We start from the raw sequence: 15,551 nt of genomic DNA on the forward strand, positions 1-15,551 counted from the left end.
TAATTTCCCCCGTATAACTTATATATTTACAACAACTATGCATTTCTACGCAGTGTGTAATAAAGAGTGGTTCTTTGTTTAAGTTGAATCCATTTCTTTCTTCTTTTTTTTTTCGTTCCTTCCTCTTTTATTACGTAATTTTCGCACGACGACGTTCGTTTCTATGATCATTCATAAATAACAAAGGGAATTGTTGCTAAGTAATAAGTATATACATAGAAATGAAGGAATAAGGATTACTTGGCTTGACCCTTAAAGCTTCAAAATATTTCTTCTCCCATGTGCGGCACTTTATAAAAAAATCATTGAATAATAAGTAGCAATGATTTTATCCTTTTATGAAATAGAATATCAACATGTGGCAATTTTCCCATAGTTGATAAATGATTTGAAGGTGCTATTTTAGTTCATATTATTATTATAAAAAGTTATGAATCTATGGATGGATGTATAATTTATTTATTTAGATAGATATGAATAAAATCTTTATATTGAATAGTAGTGTACGTTAAGTGATTTTATTTTTATGTTACAATTTACTTTTACGAGTAGGGTTCCCACCGCTTTTTTCATTTTTTCCATAACAAGTTCCTAGATTGAGCATAACTATAAAACAAAATCTCCAAACGTACCTTTTAGCTTAAGTAGATTTATTAGTTTACGAAGCAACTTCCCCCTCCCCCATAAAATATCACGTTTGCAGCGACACAGAAGAGGTAACTTTATTGCTTTTAACCTTGATGTATCAATTTTTGTCTTCCCATTGTGAATTTCAATTTAAAAAGTGAATTCCTAGAGCTTGCGTTCTTAATTATAGACTTATGGAGCAGTGATGAAAATCCTGTGTATTTTGGGCATGTTAAAAAAACGAAAATCAACATGGTAATACTGACAATTTTTAGAATTTTATGGAGAAGTGCAGCTCAGCTTTCTTGACGTTTCATTATATTAGCTATAAGCAGCTGGGACGAGGAGGGAGAATGAGCAAGGCCATAGGTAAGAATTTCTTCGACTTCGATCTTCAATTCTACTCTTGAGTCCAAAAAGGACTTACAATTGTAACTCTCAACACATTTTTAAATAAGATGCAATTGAATTAGCTTGTTGATGAGGTACCTATATATTATTTGACACCAATTATATGGAATGAAATATTTATATAAGGGATTGATTCTACATGCCACTCCAAGGATGATTTTGTTTAGGTTTTCATGGCCGGTAAAAAACATTTCTCCCGTTATTCTACTACCAATTATATTTCAATATTATTTCTCCAGTCGTAGATAAAATTATCTTTAATGGAACCGACGTAGCTCTTGAATTGATGAATATTTAATGGTTTGCATTAACAAGTTTATAAAAGCAGTTTTTCCTTCAACGGATCATGCAATTGTTTAATATAAGGCAATTTCAGAAATTCAAAAATCAAGGTGCCACTCTGATTAGCTTATTTCAATTAATGTTAGAATTAAAAAAATTCCCCCTGATAGGTGAGAGCTCTTTGTGATATCAAGAAATTACTCACTAATATTAATTAAGAATAAACTACTATAAATTTGATTCACGTATACTCGAATATTTTAAAATTGTGTTATTCGAGTTAAAGTTTACAAAAATATACGGGGCTAGTTTGAGTAATTTTTCAAAATTTTCAACTTTAGTGAAGTCGAATTTGAGTTTGAGTATTTCTTGAACCCAATACTATTTTTACTTGATACTGCCTTATGATATTACGCTATTCATCAAATAAGTATATACAAACATATACATAGATAAATGACTTGATGATGGACAATTTTACTTTTTAATTAATTTTAGTAATATTTATTTTCCTCTCTTAAAATGTCCTGATACTTTCTTTTTTTCTGGGGGGAAAAATACGTACTGGACTAGGACTAGACGATTTCGAAAAAAGGGCGATTCTCGATTATATTACTGCAGTAGCAAACTGAAATTGATACCGATTCCAGGCTTGACTAATATACATCATTATCAAATGTATATTCTAGAATGGGAAATGTGAAACTACAGGTTGGAAATGTTTTCTCAAAGAGTTTTATGAAGTGATTATTAATCATATTCAAATATAATGTATACGATTAAATAGTTTTGAATATAAACTAATAAAATACATAGCAATATTTTTATTGTATATCTCAACCTTTTCTTCTTCAAAAAGAGAAAGAAAAAATACCCAATATTAGATAGATGGTAGTTGTCCAATTCTACCTCATTGTAGTACTATTTTTCATTGAACTCATAGTTCATAGCTTTAAAATAGCTGATTCATGCTCAATCACTCCAAACACTTCATAATAAAATGTAAAAAAGTAAAAAATTGAGAGCCGATATAAAATTTTAGGCGTTGTTACCATCATAAAAAATCAATTTTTTTCTTCATAAACAATTATATTTCGCCTTATTTACATATCTAATATTTTAATTAGTATAACATTTATTATTGGGGTTTTCGAAATGAAACCCCTGTAAAAATATCAAGTTAATTAACGTGGGCTTATCATTAAAAAGTTTGCCCAAGTCTTGATATATATATAATAAGGGAATTCAATGACGTAGAACGTACAATACCTATAATATACTTCGTTTATTGCACTATTGTTACTGAGATAAAATAGTCATGTCCTAAGGGGATATTGCAATTTTAAATCTTTTGTTGAATATTTATTTAAAATCTGGAATCATACATTCCAATTCACAACCCTTTCAAAATAATGATTCGTCTCAATCCTCTGCTAGACATCCCATGTACCTAACAAGACTTTAAAGATATACATATATTTAACACATACTCATAACTCATTTTTGATGTTTTTACTTTTTCTTTTTTAAAGTTGACTAAATAGCAAGTAATATCTTAAGAATGCTGGGGAAGGATTAAATGCAAGGTGCATCTCAAGGACAAAAATGGAAAGAATTTATTTATTTTATTAATAAATAAGAAAAACACATCGTTTTTTAATCCCTTGTTTTGTTCCCCCCTTCCGTCCTCATCATCACCTCATACATTTCTTGCTTTGTGTCTAATTTATAAGATTGTTTCAGCTGGATTCTTCATAATTACATACATTGAATGAAACAGTGCCATTAATCTTCTTTTTATTTCCCTCTTTCATACATTCCAATTATATTCAATGGTTATTGCTCATTTTTTAGAATTTGTTTTGTAAGAGGGGCTTTTAAGGTGTGCCCCTCTTTAGATATATATACATTGACTTATAAAAAAAAAAAAAAATTAAGTATATATATATGTATTTTGATTGGATGATCAAAAAGATGTTTAAATATTCATTGAGAGACGTCAATTCTATATAGTGATGCCAATATGTATATTTATAAGTACATACGAATACTACTTAATGCCAAAAGTTGAAAGGGGAAAAAAAAAAGTCTATGAATTCAATGAGTGATGAGGTTAACAATCAAATTGTCCGTACACTTGTATTTATAATGGATATTTAACTTTTAATCACTATTTATAAATGTATTTTTCTAAGTAGCACTCTTCTATTAAATGTCAGGATTTTTTTTTTTTTTTTTTTTGATAAATGATGACTCTTCTATTTTTATTTTTTTTAACGTATTGTCAAAAGAGCGAGACATTGTTACGTATATTATTTGAATAGAACCTCTCATAGGAGGTCATATATGACTCTACAAGTTTAATTGTCCGTAATTAATATTGGTTGGTTAGGTTTTTTTACATTTTCACAATAGAAAGGTTGATAGTGAAATTTCCTTATTTTATTCTCCCTTTGTGATCTATAAGTTGTGGTAAGAAACAAAAATGGTGTATATTTGTAAGAAAAATGTACTTTTGAAATGGTTTTATTTCAAAAATTAAATCTTTATTAATTATAAAATAATTTTTCCCTATTTTCGAACTTTGCTCGAGATATACGACCTAAAGATGGTATTATAGAACAATGAAATTTCCTAACAACATGACATGTCAACTTTCCCCCAAGCTAGTCGTAATCAAAATTTGAAAAAAAGTTGAGAAATAAAAAGCTCACAATATTGGTCAATTCCTTGTCAAACTATGAGTTATATTATTTAAAGACACCTACATTTGTAAAAAAATTGTACCTACTTGAATAGTTCTTATAAATGTATCTGTTATTTTATATATAAAATAATAATAATTGAGCTCAATTCGAGGTCATATGTATGTAGATAAAATATTTTCATTGTGTTTTTGTCTGCATTTATATAGGTAGAATATCTACAAATTCAATCTTATCGTCTATTTTCTACTTTAGCTCTTACTTAGACAGGTGCTGTTTTGAAACATAATAGTAACAACATTAAGCCATTGATATATGTATTATGTATGTATGCATGAATCAAATTGCACAGGCCGATTACTTGCCCACGAATATTTTACTCGCACATTATGACCGAAGGAAAATTGGGTCAATGAGGACGGAGAGTCGAGACTATTTTCTCAATAGTCGAATAAAGTTCTTGTATATATTTATACATTGATATATTATGTATTCATGCTCTGAGGAGGAGCAATTGAAGCAAAAACTCGTACATAGATGTTTGTATGAAGAGTTTGCTTATTATATTACTTAGATAAATCAATCTTAATCATGATGAGATGCAAAATACTGTATGAAAAGATTATTACCCCCAACTGCCTAAAATGCCTGTCTATCTATCTATTCAACATCGTTTATTGTTAAGAGTTATTTGTATATATCCCAATACAAAATGTTCCTATTTTATTATTATATGTTCGAATAATACGAACATACGTTATGACAATGTATTGAAAGTTGAGCAGTTTATGTATTTGTTAGCTGTTTGGCTTTGTTGGTTACAAGCTGAAACTTGTATAAGCAAATTGTACAATTGATCTGTTTTATAATGCCGTATTTAATTATATCTCCAACCATTTTAATTGATGTCATAACTTCATTGATGTGGAGCTTAGAGTGTTAGTGTGATATGGAGAGAAGGTATGCAGAGAGAGAAATTAATCTGATTGCTTTCTTTGAACTATGAGTATATCAAGCAATATATTCATTAAACATATATGTATATATAAGCGTTGGAACAATATTTGACCAAGTACATCACGAAAAAGAGGTTTTGTAAAGTTCCTATGAAGTTTTTCCTTTTATATCAGTCGAAGCTGGATTTCTTAGCTAAGGAAAAGTGGTGTAACATTCTTATATTTTACAAATAAATAAAAAAAAGGTTAGAGTATGCCACTTTGATCCTCACCGGCCATAGTAACTCTGACATTGTTAAGTCGCTTGAAGGTTAATCGCCATACAGTATAAAGGTCAGAAAATTTATCGAGGATGGGAAAAACATAAGGTGTTGGCTGGAATTGGTTTACCAAAAAAGAAAAGAGATAGATGAAAAGATGCATTTCTAGCCCAATCACTCTTGGCCTCCCCTGTCCCTTGATATGAATCCTTAAGAAATTTCAATATGGTGGTATATTGAGTCCAAAGCCTGTAGAATCAGCTATAGCTACATCAACAACCTCAAAGTCTATGCAGAGTCCCATTAGAGGAGGATGTCTAAGACTTATACTTCTAAACTATGTGTCCTGCCCTCCAACTTCGTTCAGAGACTGTACTTGAAACTGTTGTAAATCAAATTCACAAATAACAATATTTATAATGGGTAAATAGATAAGTTGTTTTTTTTCATATTTTCCTGTACAACCTCATTCTGATCTGTTGTGCATGGATATTTTTAACACAATCAGGGTGTTCAGAGATTTTTCGAACACCCGGTATATAATGTTGGGTATATATTTTTTTTTCTTTTCGACCAGCTGGTGTATCTTTATTCCCAACAAATATAAGCATCTCCAAAGTAAAAATCTTAGCATAAACCACACAGATTTTTCATAGTATGAAACAAGCAAAAAAGATACAATGATAAAAATAAGAAAATCAAAAACCAAAATATATAAAAAAAAACGAAAAACAAGTGAAAATAAAATAACGTTATAAACAAAAGCGATTTTTAATAACTGAAAAAATAGTTCATCTTCTCAATAATATCTAAAATATTTATATTTTTGAGCTTGTTATTTAAAAAAAATATATTTGGTCGTTCGTCATTTCTAATTTGACTTGTATTTTCAATCTAATACCATTTAGGTTAATCCACAAAAACTGGATTTATCGTAAATTTATATTAATATAAAGTCCCAAGGGCTGTGAGCAGAATGCAAAAAGAGGACTTTTGGTGACCCTAATATACAGGTGTGTGCGTCTAAAACTGAGCATTCCTTTAAATTTTAGGCGTTTTTCCTTGCCTACATGCTTGTAAGCTTGACGAGGGGTTCTCTTGTAGACCTTAAGGCCAAGATAGCCGGTCCATGGTTCTTCTGCTGGCGTTGAACTCCCTCGAGAGGCCGCTGACGGTGACCTTGCCTCTCTTGTCCTCGACAGACTTTTTCACTGAAGCAACCATTTTGTCCGACCTTCGAGGCCTTAACTTAGATGTTGTGGTCGCCTCAGGACTCCCTTTGGCGACCACGCTGTAAACGGTGGTGCGGCTGCAGTTCAGAACTTTGGCAATTTCAGTAGGATTTTTCCCCGTGCGGAAAGTTCCAAAATTACAACTCGACGTCTCTCCATATTATCGGCTGTTGTTTAAGTGTTACTATTTAGATTTTGCTGGAGTTTTGTTTATAACTAGTCAATACCCTTGCCTCGAAGTATAAACCGGTTAAAACCCAATAAAATCTCGAATATGTGCATGGCGTAAAATTGAAAGGAGTGTTCCGTTTTAGACGACCATATACATTTTTATTCCAAAATTTAAAACAATAATTTCATAAAATTATTACTTGGTTTTGAAATGACAATTTTTCATGTATATTTTTATCAAATTTATATCACTTTATTAAAAAGATCAAACACTTGTCATAATATCTACGATAAAATAAATAGAAAATGTATTTGCAAAAAGAGAGCTACATTTTTTATATAATTGTGGATTAGACATTTAGTAATAAATCTAGTGTCATAAAAACCTAATGCCTTATTTTATGCATTTTACCAAATATAAAACGCCTTTTGCAAAATATATTTATTTATGCCTAGTGCCTACATAAATAAGTATATGTGTAATGTAAGATATGAATCAACTGCCACTGAAATTTGAATATAACGTAATATATGAACATTGTACTATACCTACGTAGAGTAATCTGTCACAATGTACATACATGCATATGTACAAAAATTACTTTTCGAGTGCGTTTGAAATTGTTCAAGTTACATTTACATTATTCAATTATTTTGCTGAGCTGTTTCTTGATTGATGTTTTACAAGATGAGTATTTATCATACGTTTGTATATATTTATATAAAGCTCAAATCTTTTTTTATCTGTCAAAAGTTTATTGTGCTGATGATGAGAGAATCAGAAGGAATCAAGGAAAAAAAGAAAATATATTGATAACATCTTTACCATCATGATTAGTGATATAAATTTTTTAGCTCACTCGTTTTTTTGGTGAATAAATTTTCTTCTTCTTAATAGTTGTCATTATTATTTCATTCCTGAGTAGTTTGCATCCTTTCCTAAAGAGATTTTATTATATTCAAACCTGACTAAACATTACTGAGGATGTGTTGCAAATTTATAATCTTAAAGTCCTTGTTGGACTCAGAGTAGAATTGGGTATCGGCATCGGAGTAATTCTAGCCAGTATCCTTGTTTATTTCCTTCTCCCCTCCTTCCTTGTTACAGCTGATAATAGCTAATCTCCTCCAAATCATTCCTCAAATTTTCAGAGTTACTAAGTTGATTCTCGCTTTTTTTTAATATACCAATTATACACAGGATGTTGATCACTGATCATGACCATTCTATGTACATAAATATATATTATATCAATTGGATTCCTTTTGATTCATTGTTAAATCTTGTACGTATATTTCAAAATGAGGACAGGAATAAATGGCACTGGAACAAATGACAAAAAGAAAAAAAAGTATGTAAATTGGTACAGTTTTAAAAAAACTGACGTAGGGTATAAGTAGAGTTGAGTAGTTTGTAATGAAAAAACTACCTCTATAAATTAGATAAGGATAAACAGTTTTGGATAGTGATCTTTCTTTTTTATTGTTCATTATTTAATAGACCGTCGTGGTGTTAAATTATCCCTCAGAAGGAAGCATTCTCGGCTATCTTAGATATAAATTGTTTAAAAAATGAATAATAATTTAATTATAATTACAATATTTTTCCTGCACTAATGCTATTTCAAATGTGAAAGGTTCTCCTTTTATAGCCAGTAATTCATTTTCTCCCTTCAAAACCATATAACAGGAAACTGATATTAACAAGGGTATTAATTCAGGCGTATACTATGTGTCAGTCTTGCCTTCTCCTCGCGCTCTTTATCACATTATAAACTACTCAACCGTATAAAAGAACATTATATTATACTGACACCTAAGAAAATTCTTTGACATAACTGGGGATGTGGTGGGCTTTATATTACTTTTGTACCACTGGTTTTAGAAAAGAAAATAGTTAAGAAATAAGCAACCTCCATTCTACTCCCTTCCATTATTTCATAAATATAATTTTGAACATATATAAAAATAAGCCTGAGCATTAAAAGTTCGTTTGACAAATGATGTACATGTTATGGTAAATTTAGAAAAAAAAATTAAAAATATTGAATTAGGCTAGGAATAATAATGAATAATTCTTGATTATATAACTGATGTCCTGACGATAAGTTACCAATATTAAAGGATAACTGATGTATAGATTTAAAAATATATTTAAATACGTGCATACCTATTTTGTTTTATAAAGGTTTTGATAAATAGTACACGTTCATTACCTATTTATATGTATCTGCTTAAAAGGATTTTGCCATTTGTTTACACTTTGTCATTTTCCTTTGCCATTTATCTTTCCTATTATCTTTCAAAATATATAAATTAATAAATATTTTGTTAAGTAAATGGTTAATTAACATAGTATTAAACTTCTAAATTATTATTTGTATCAACATATTTTGAATTTAGTTAAGTGATGTATTTTATAATACCTACCCGGTAGTGTTGAGACCCGATCCAAAATTAAACTTTTTTATCGATTCGGTCTTTAGTGATTTTTTTTTTTAATATACGACCGGTCCAGACCAAAATCCATCTCGAGTATCTATTAAATTTTTTAAGGAGTAGCATGTACATTTGTGGACATAGGATAAATAATAAATAGTTGTTCAAATCATGTCCATACTTGGATAGTAATCATCTATAATTATTAATAGTAATTGTATTAATAATTATGGTTGCTAATTGTAGGTTTCAAGTTATAAATGATTTTACTTGACAAGACTTTAACCTTAAAGTTTTTGAAACATACCTATGTATGTTACTTGAAATCAAAAATATTATATTATAAATGTGTAATTATATATGTACACATATTACAATCCATATTAAAATATAAATAAACAGATCCGTGGGATAATAACTAAGAAATCGTTCCTTTTTCAAAAGCAAATCTTGACTATTTTCTCTGATTTTATGTTTATTATAGATGGTATTATTGTAGTAAATTTGTAGATGAGATTAATAATGCCAAATTTCATAAAAAGTAAATGTGATTGTATAATTATCTAAGTTCTAATATTCATTACTACACAGGTCATTACATCTCTAACATTAAAATTTACCTTACATTTGTTGTCAACTGTCAATGTTTCTGCTATTTCTCTCTCTATTAATGTTTTGAATGTTGATCGGTTGAATTTAAATTAGCCTTTGTTAATCTATGAAAAATTCCCAATATTATTGAATAATACTTCCATTATTAGGAAAAATAATTGGCGAACTGATTTTGAGCCTTTTTTTAAATTTTTCATGTTCCCATTCGGATATGAGAGGTTGCGAGATTCACTAACGAAGTATTTACACATTAATGTTGGTTTCTATTATTTAATATTAGAATCATACAACTTGTAAATATTCAATTGTATTTAATCAAACTTTTATACATAATAGGAAAATAAAAATATTAATTAAAAAAATATACTTATTTTAATATGTAGAGCATAGGAAGGCAACCTTTTGAGGCATGAAATGCCAACTTCAACATTTATAATCAACGAGTGTGCCACTATCAACAATAATGGTAAAAAAAACACTAACTACATAGTCATAGATTGCTGATCCCTGGTGTAGAGCTTCAGTCAATAGTAATGGGTGATTATTTGACAAAAAATATGTTGTACAGTGAAGTAAACGTTATAAATGTAAATAAATATTTAAAATACAGAGTACTATAAAGTTTATTAACCCTCTGTTTTAAAAACCAAAAAAAAAAGGTATTTTACTACATGATCAACAGTTGAACAATTATAATGACTAGTTTATATTAATTTTGTATCATTTTGTTGACTTTTAAGTATTAATTAAAATGCTAAAAATATCTATATGAATATAAGAGATCGAGAAAAAATAAATCCTTATTTTAAAATAATTTAAGAGAACATAAGCTTGGGGTTTCAACCAAATATAATTTGTTATTCGTATAGTAAAAACACTAATTTAAAAAATCAATAAACTTCTATTAAAAATTGCTAAATATACAAATAACTCCTAAAGAAGGAATCATTAAGATAAATAAAGAATTGTATAAAATCAGATTTAATGTTTTAAGAGCATAATGAAAAGTATTGGCGATAAAATGTAGGAATAAAAAGCATTTTCATTAATATCGGGCGGTAAAATATCTTAGTTCTTTACTAAAAGAGGTTTAAAACCTATTTTTGGAAAAAAAAATGAATATAATTTTCACATCGTCCTCTCTATATGAAAAACATATCTTAGTTTATTTTTATATATTATGAGTGATAAATACTACCTTTAGTATCAAATATTTGGTTTTTATTAATTCCTTTTGTGTTTTGTTATTACAGAAATCGATGTTCACGTTCAGATGCCGAATGCAAATTTGCACATCCAACGACAAATGTTGAAGTTCAAAATGGAAAAGTAACGGCTTGTTACGATAGCATTAAGGTAAGTTACTTATTATTTACCAGTATCTAATAACAGATATATTATTATATTCTTTACTTTATCCCATCTTTGAGTAAAGAGGATTAAGGGGATGATAACTAATAGTATCTAGTGTAAACTAATATCAAATGTGATGGCCTGTATAGATTGTTGGTGCTTATTTATTTATTTTGCAAATAATGACAAAATTTTTTTAGATATTTGATGACTTTTTATATTCGATTTGCCTATATTGAGTACCTACAAGTGGGATTTCCATGTCAAATAAAGTCTTTTTAAATTATCTCATTTTAATTTACAACTATAAATGAAATAAAAATAAAATATTTATTATGTATCTACGACTGATGGTGACTTGAACTTTTAATGTGCCGTATAATATTTTTCTATTTGTCATTTTCTTTTTTTCTAATTGTAAAATTACACACTATATATGTTACATATATTGAACATCTTATGGAATTTAAATCATTACATTATACATATATAAGTATTGTAAAATTTTGTAAATTCTTCAATTGGAATGTTTCATGTCATTTTTTGGGGCTTAACTTCAAAACATCAATAACTCCTGCGTATTTCTTTAAACTCAGCTTTCGATGTATCTATTACTGTTTTTTACAAAAAAAAAATAATATCCATATATATTTACAAAAAATTAAATTTAAAAAGAAAATAAAAAATCCATAGCCCTTCTGAAAAAATTTGCTAAAATTCCACATCTCTTCATAAAATATGTAAAAAATAAGTTTCAAATATAAAAATTTTAAGAAAAAAATTTCAAAAATTAAATTTTACAATTTTTGGAAAAAATTTCAAAAATCTACAGCTATTCGCAGAAAATTATTTTTTTGAAAATAATTTCAAAAACCAAAACTGTTTATAAAAATAGTATTAAATTTTCTAGTAAAAATTCCTTAATTTGGTGTTAGGCAATTTCTCGTCTTTAAAGGAAAAGTTAGTTAATTTAAACGAGGTTAATTCAGCGGGTTGAGTGCTTCGAAGAACCAATTGTATATATTGAATTAAAAATAATGAATCCTTAAAAGGCCAAGTTGTAAAATTATATTACCGAAGTACAACAAAGCGAAACAAAGCCCATAAACTTCGATGACTTGTTGATTAAACAATTGTCTGGATGACTTTGACGGTATGAATCGAAGAGATTTATGAACTATTTTAAAGATATAGTTTTCACAGAGGATCGATCCATTCATAAATCAAAGATCGAGTGTCTTTTAAATTCTTCATAACTCACCCTCTTCCCAAAAATTCAAATATCGACAGCTGAAATGCTATCTCTCAGGCTCACAATATATTTATTTTTACAAGAAACTGTTATTTTCTAGAGTTTGTTTCCCCAATAAATTAACTTGGATTAAAAAATATATCGAAACATTAAAGGGCCAACTGATATACCATAAACATAAATTGAAGTTTTGTCAAATCGGGTTCTCAATTTGTCCTTATAGCCAAACTTATTTAAAGAGTTTTTTTTTATTGATCCAACAAAGATCAAAACGATCTAGGACTTTCAGACCTAAAATCAACACTATACATAAGTACATATATGACGCATTTAGGAATTAAAAAGATCCTTGGTTTGTCAAGTTTGGTTGAACCTATGTAGTAAAACATTTATCATAACCAGTTAGTACTATATATAGCAAGTAGTACATAAATCAAATTCATCTAGGAACCTCATATATTTTGATATAAATTACATTTTTTTTTTTTTTTTTCAAAATTGAATTCCTTGTGCCTATGTATGGGTGTAGTAGTACTCCTAAGGTCAAGGAGGCTCATAAATTATTATTACGGGACTTCTTAAACAAATATGTGTATACAAAGTAAATGGTTGGTTATGCATGTAAAAGTAAGTGGGTGTGCCTTTTTGAGAAATGTTTTAAATATGCTAATTTTTTTAATCAATCCAAATAACTATTAAATTATGAAAAAATATAGTATGTACTCGTATATATAACTTATCCGTCAACACAAAAGCAAGAAAAATGATTAAATTACATTAATGTCACTATCTATCATCAAATTATTCATATTAACCATTTAAAGGAGCCTCAAATGGCACCCATTTAAAATGACCAAAATTGATGTTCACAATGAAAGAATGAAAATTGATAGATTTTATTTATAAGACCATATCGGGGGGGCGATAGAAGTATCATATATCAAATGAAAGTTTTAAACTATAGCTAAAACTCTTGTGTATCTTAAATCATCCCGGAAATTTGAATAAAAATTATGTATTGACTTTAATATCTCTATGAGAAATTGAGCTGTATGAATATTAGAAGTAAACCATAATTGGGCATTTTCTTGATTTTTGTTTAAGATTATTTTTATGTTGACACCCCTTAAATAAATATATTACATCAAATAGGTATTATGGTTTTTTTGCTGAGATATCGTTTTACAGGGACTTCTCGGGTATTTACACCTACACTAAATATTTATATTCCTGGGAAAATCTGCATTTAATTATTCCATAATGACTCATTGAATGAGGGTGGGATTGGGTTATGGAATTCAGAAAAACGGGATCCACACGCTCAAAAACGCTCAACCTTCGAACCATAACTGATAATGATCAAATTAAGAATAATTGTGTAATACAAACAAAAAATATATATTCATTCTTCCAAAAATATACAAAACAAAAACTTAAATTTTGCTGCGTTAATTATTTACAAAAAAGGTCCTGCAATTTAATCAATTATATCATGGGAACTGAGAAGCCCTGATATGTGTGAGTACTGTAGGGTATTGTATTTACCATATATAGATCTATGTACATCGTATCCCTTAATGTGTACACAATTTTGACTTATCCTTCTTTTCTTAATACTATTATATTTCTATATTTTATCAATGCATTTTTGCATAAATATTTGTTAATATTTTTTTTTTTTGTGTATGTAAGAAAAATGAAATAATAACAGAGGCATACTTACATTGTATATGTATATATATGCTTATGTATTGTGTATGTTTACAAAATATAATAAAGAAAATAAGAGAAGAGAATCTATATCTACATGGTGCATGGCTGTAACTAGAAAAACTAGAAATCCTCCCCCCCCATTATACACCTAATCCTTTTTTCAGGATGACACAAGAAATAAAGTAGTACATTGATAGATCTCTCCCATTCCTCGATATCCACTATTAGTGTTCGATTAAAAAAACTAAAAAGACTGCAGTCCTATCAGTACAGTCCTAATAAAATGTTCAAATCCTAAGACCGGTCCTTATCGTTATTTTATGGTGACTAATATCGTTGAAATTACGTAACTATTAAAAACGTAACATCAGTTGTTGAATTTGTACCATAAGCCCTTTCAATGAGTCAAGGTTTGAAGTAGGAGGTATGTGGCTAGAAATTATTATTAAACGTTCTAGCTATAACTTTTTTTTTGTTATTATATTATTCAATCCTAGTTAGGAGTGAATAAAATAAAACCATAGGACCGACTTATTGGTCCTTAGGATAGTTGAATGGTAAGAAAGATCGGAGCTATTAAAAAAAGAATGAAGAGGTGGGGAGAGACTGATTACGACATCAGTCTTTGGACCGATCCAACACTATCCACTATGCATATTAGTGATGAATTGAGGCTGATGATGTGTGGTAAAGGTGCTATGTAAAAATTACGTACTCAGGCTGTAATTGCAAACACAAATGCCAATATAGTACCGACATTATGTTTAGCCAATACAAACATTGAGAGGATATACTAAAACTTGCGGACTTACTTTGTACAATACTCCCAAGTTATATTTTTATCATTAAAGCAAATTCCGTCCGTACCTATCCCAAAATTAAGTAATTTTTTAGTGTATATACTTTATCTAAGAAATAACAATACATTCGAGCATGCTTGTCATACTAAAAATAAGAGAGTATTTGTATAGGATTGTATGAATACGGTATGTAAAATTTAACGAAATCTTGCAGGCGTTTAAAAAAAAATGGAAGTACTTTATTAAAAAAGAGAAGTGTGACTCTAGCTGAGGGTTAGACACGAGCTAAAGTACTATCTGGCTCCTCACACCATAATAAATTATTTTTTCAAGCTTTTAACTTTATTCTTAAGTAGAGGACATCTCAGTATTGAGTAATTACGGGTGAGTGTACTCATGAAAAACGACGAATAACAATAGTATTTTACATTATTCAAGCAAAGTTTGTCTGTTCTTCGACGTTTAAAAACTCTGGAAAATGCGCTAGTAACTAATAAAAGAGAGTGATTGGAGAGAAAATGTTATTTAAATTGAATAATTAGGACATAATTATTAGTAAATCTTTACATTTTTCATTAAAAATGATTTCCACTCTAGGTCATATCTAAAAATCGTTTATTTAGTGAATATTTATTATTTTCTTGCTATTATAATAATGCAGCTGTCGTTTTTCACTTATTTTTTGTTGTCGTATATATTTTGTCCTTAGGGGGATACAAAACAATTGTGTATAAAGAA

The 15,551-nt window shown here is 28.7% G+C and overlaps 1 protein-coding gene across 2 annotated transcripts in view; it reads left to right on the forward strand.

The window, feature by feature from the left end:
* The window catches only part of mbl (splicing regulator muscleblind), an 89,354-nt gene that overhangs the window by 46,803 nt on the left and 27,000 nt on the right, over positions 1-15,551 (forward strand). For both annotated transcript variants that reach the window (XM_040709688.2, XM_040709687.2), the window contains exon 2: positions 10,949-11,051. In XM_040709688.2, the coding sequence (XP_040565622.1) occupies positions 10,949-11,051 (103 nt within the window). The remainder of the gene's footprint in view (positions 1-10,948; positions 11,052-15,551) is intronic.

This window comes from Lepeophtheirus salmonis, chromosome 4 (assembly GCF_016086655.4).
Source record: "Lepeophtheirus salmonis chromosome 4, UVic_Lsal_1.4, whole genome shotgun sequence".
Lineage (NCBI taxonomy): Eukaryota > Metazoa > Arthropoda > Copepoda > Siphonostomatoida > Caligidae > Lepeophtheirus > Lepeophtheirus salmonis.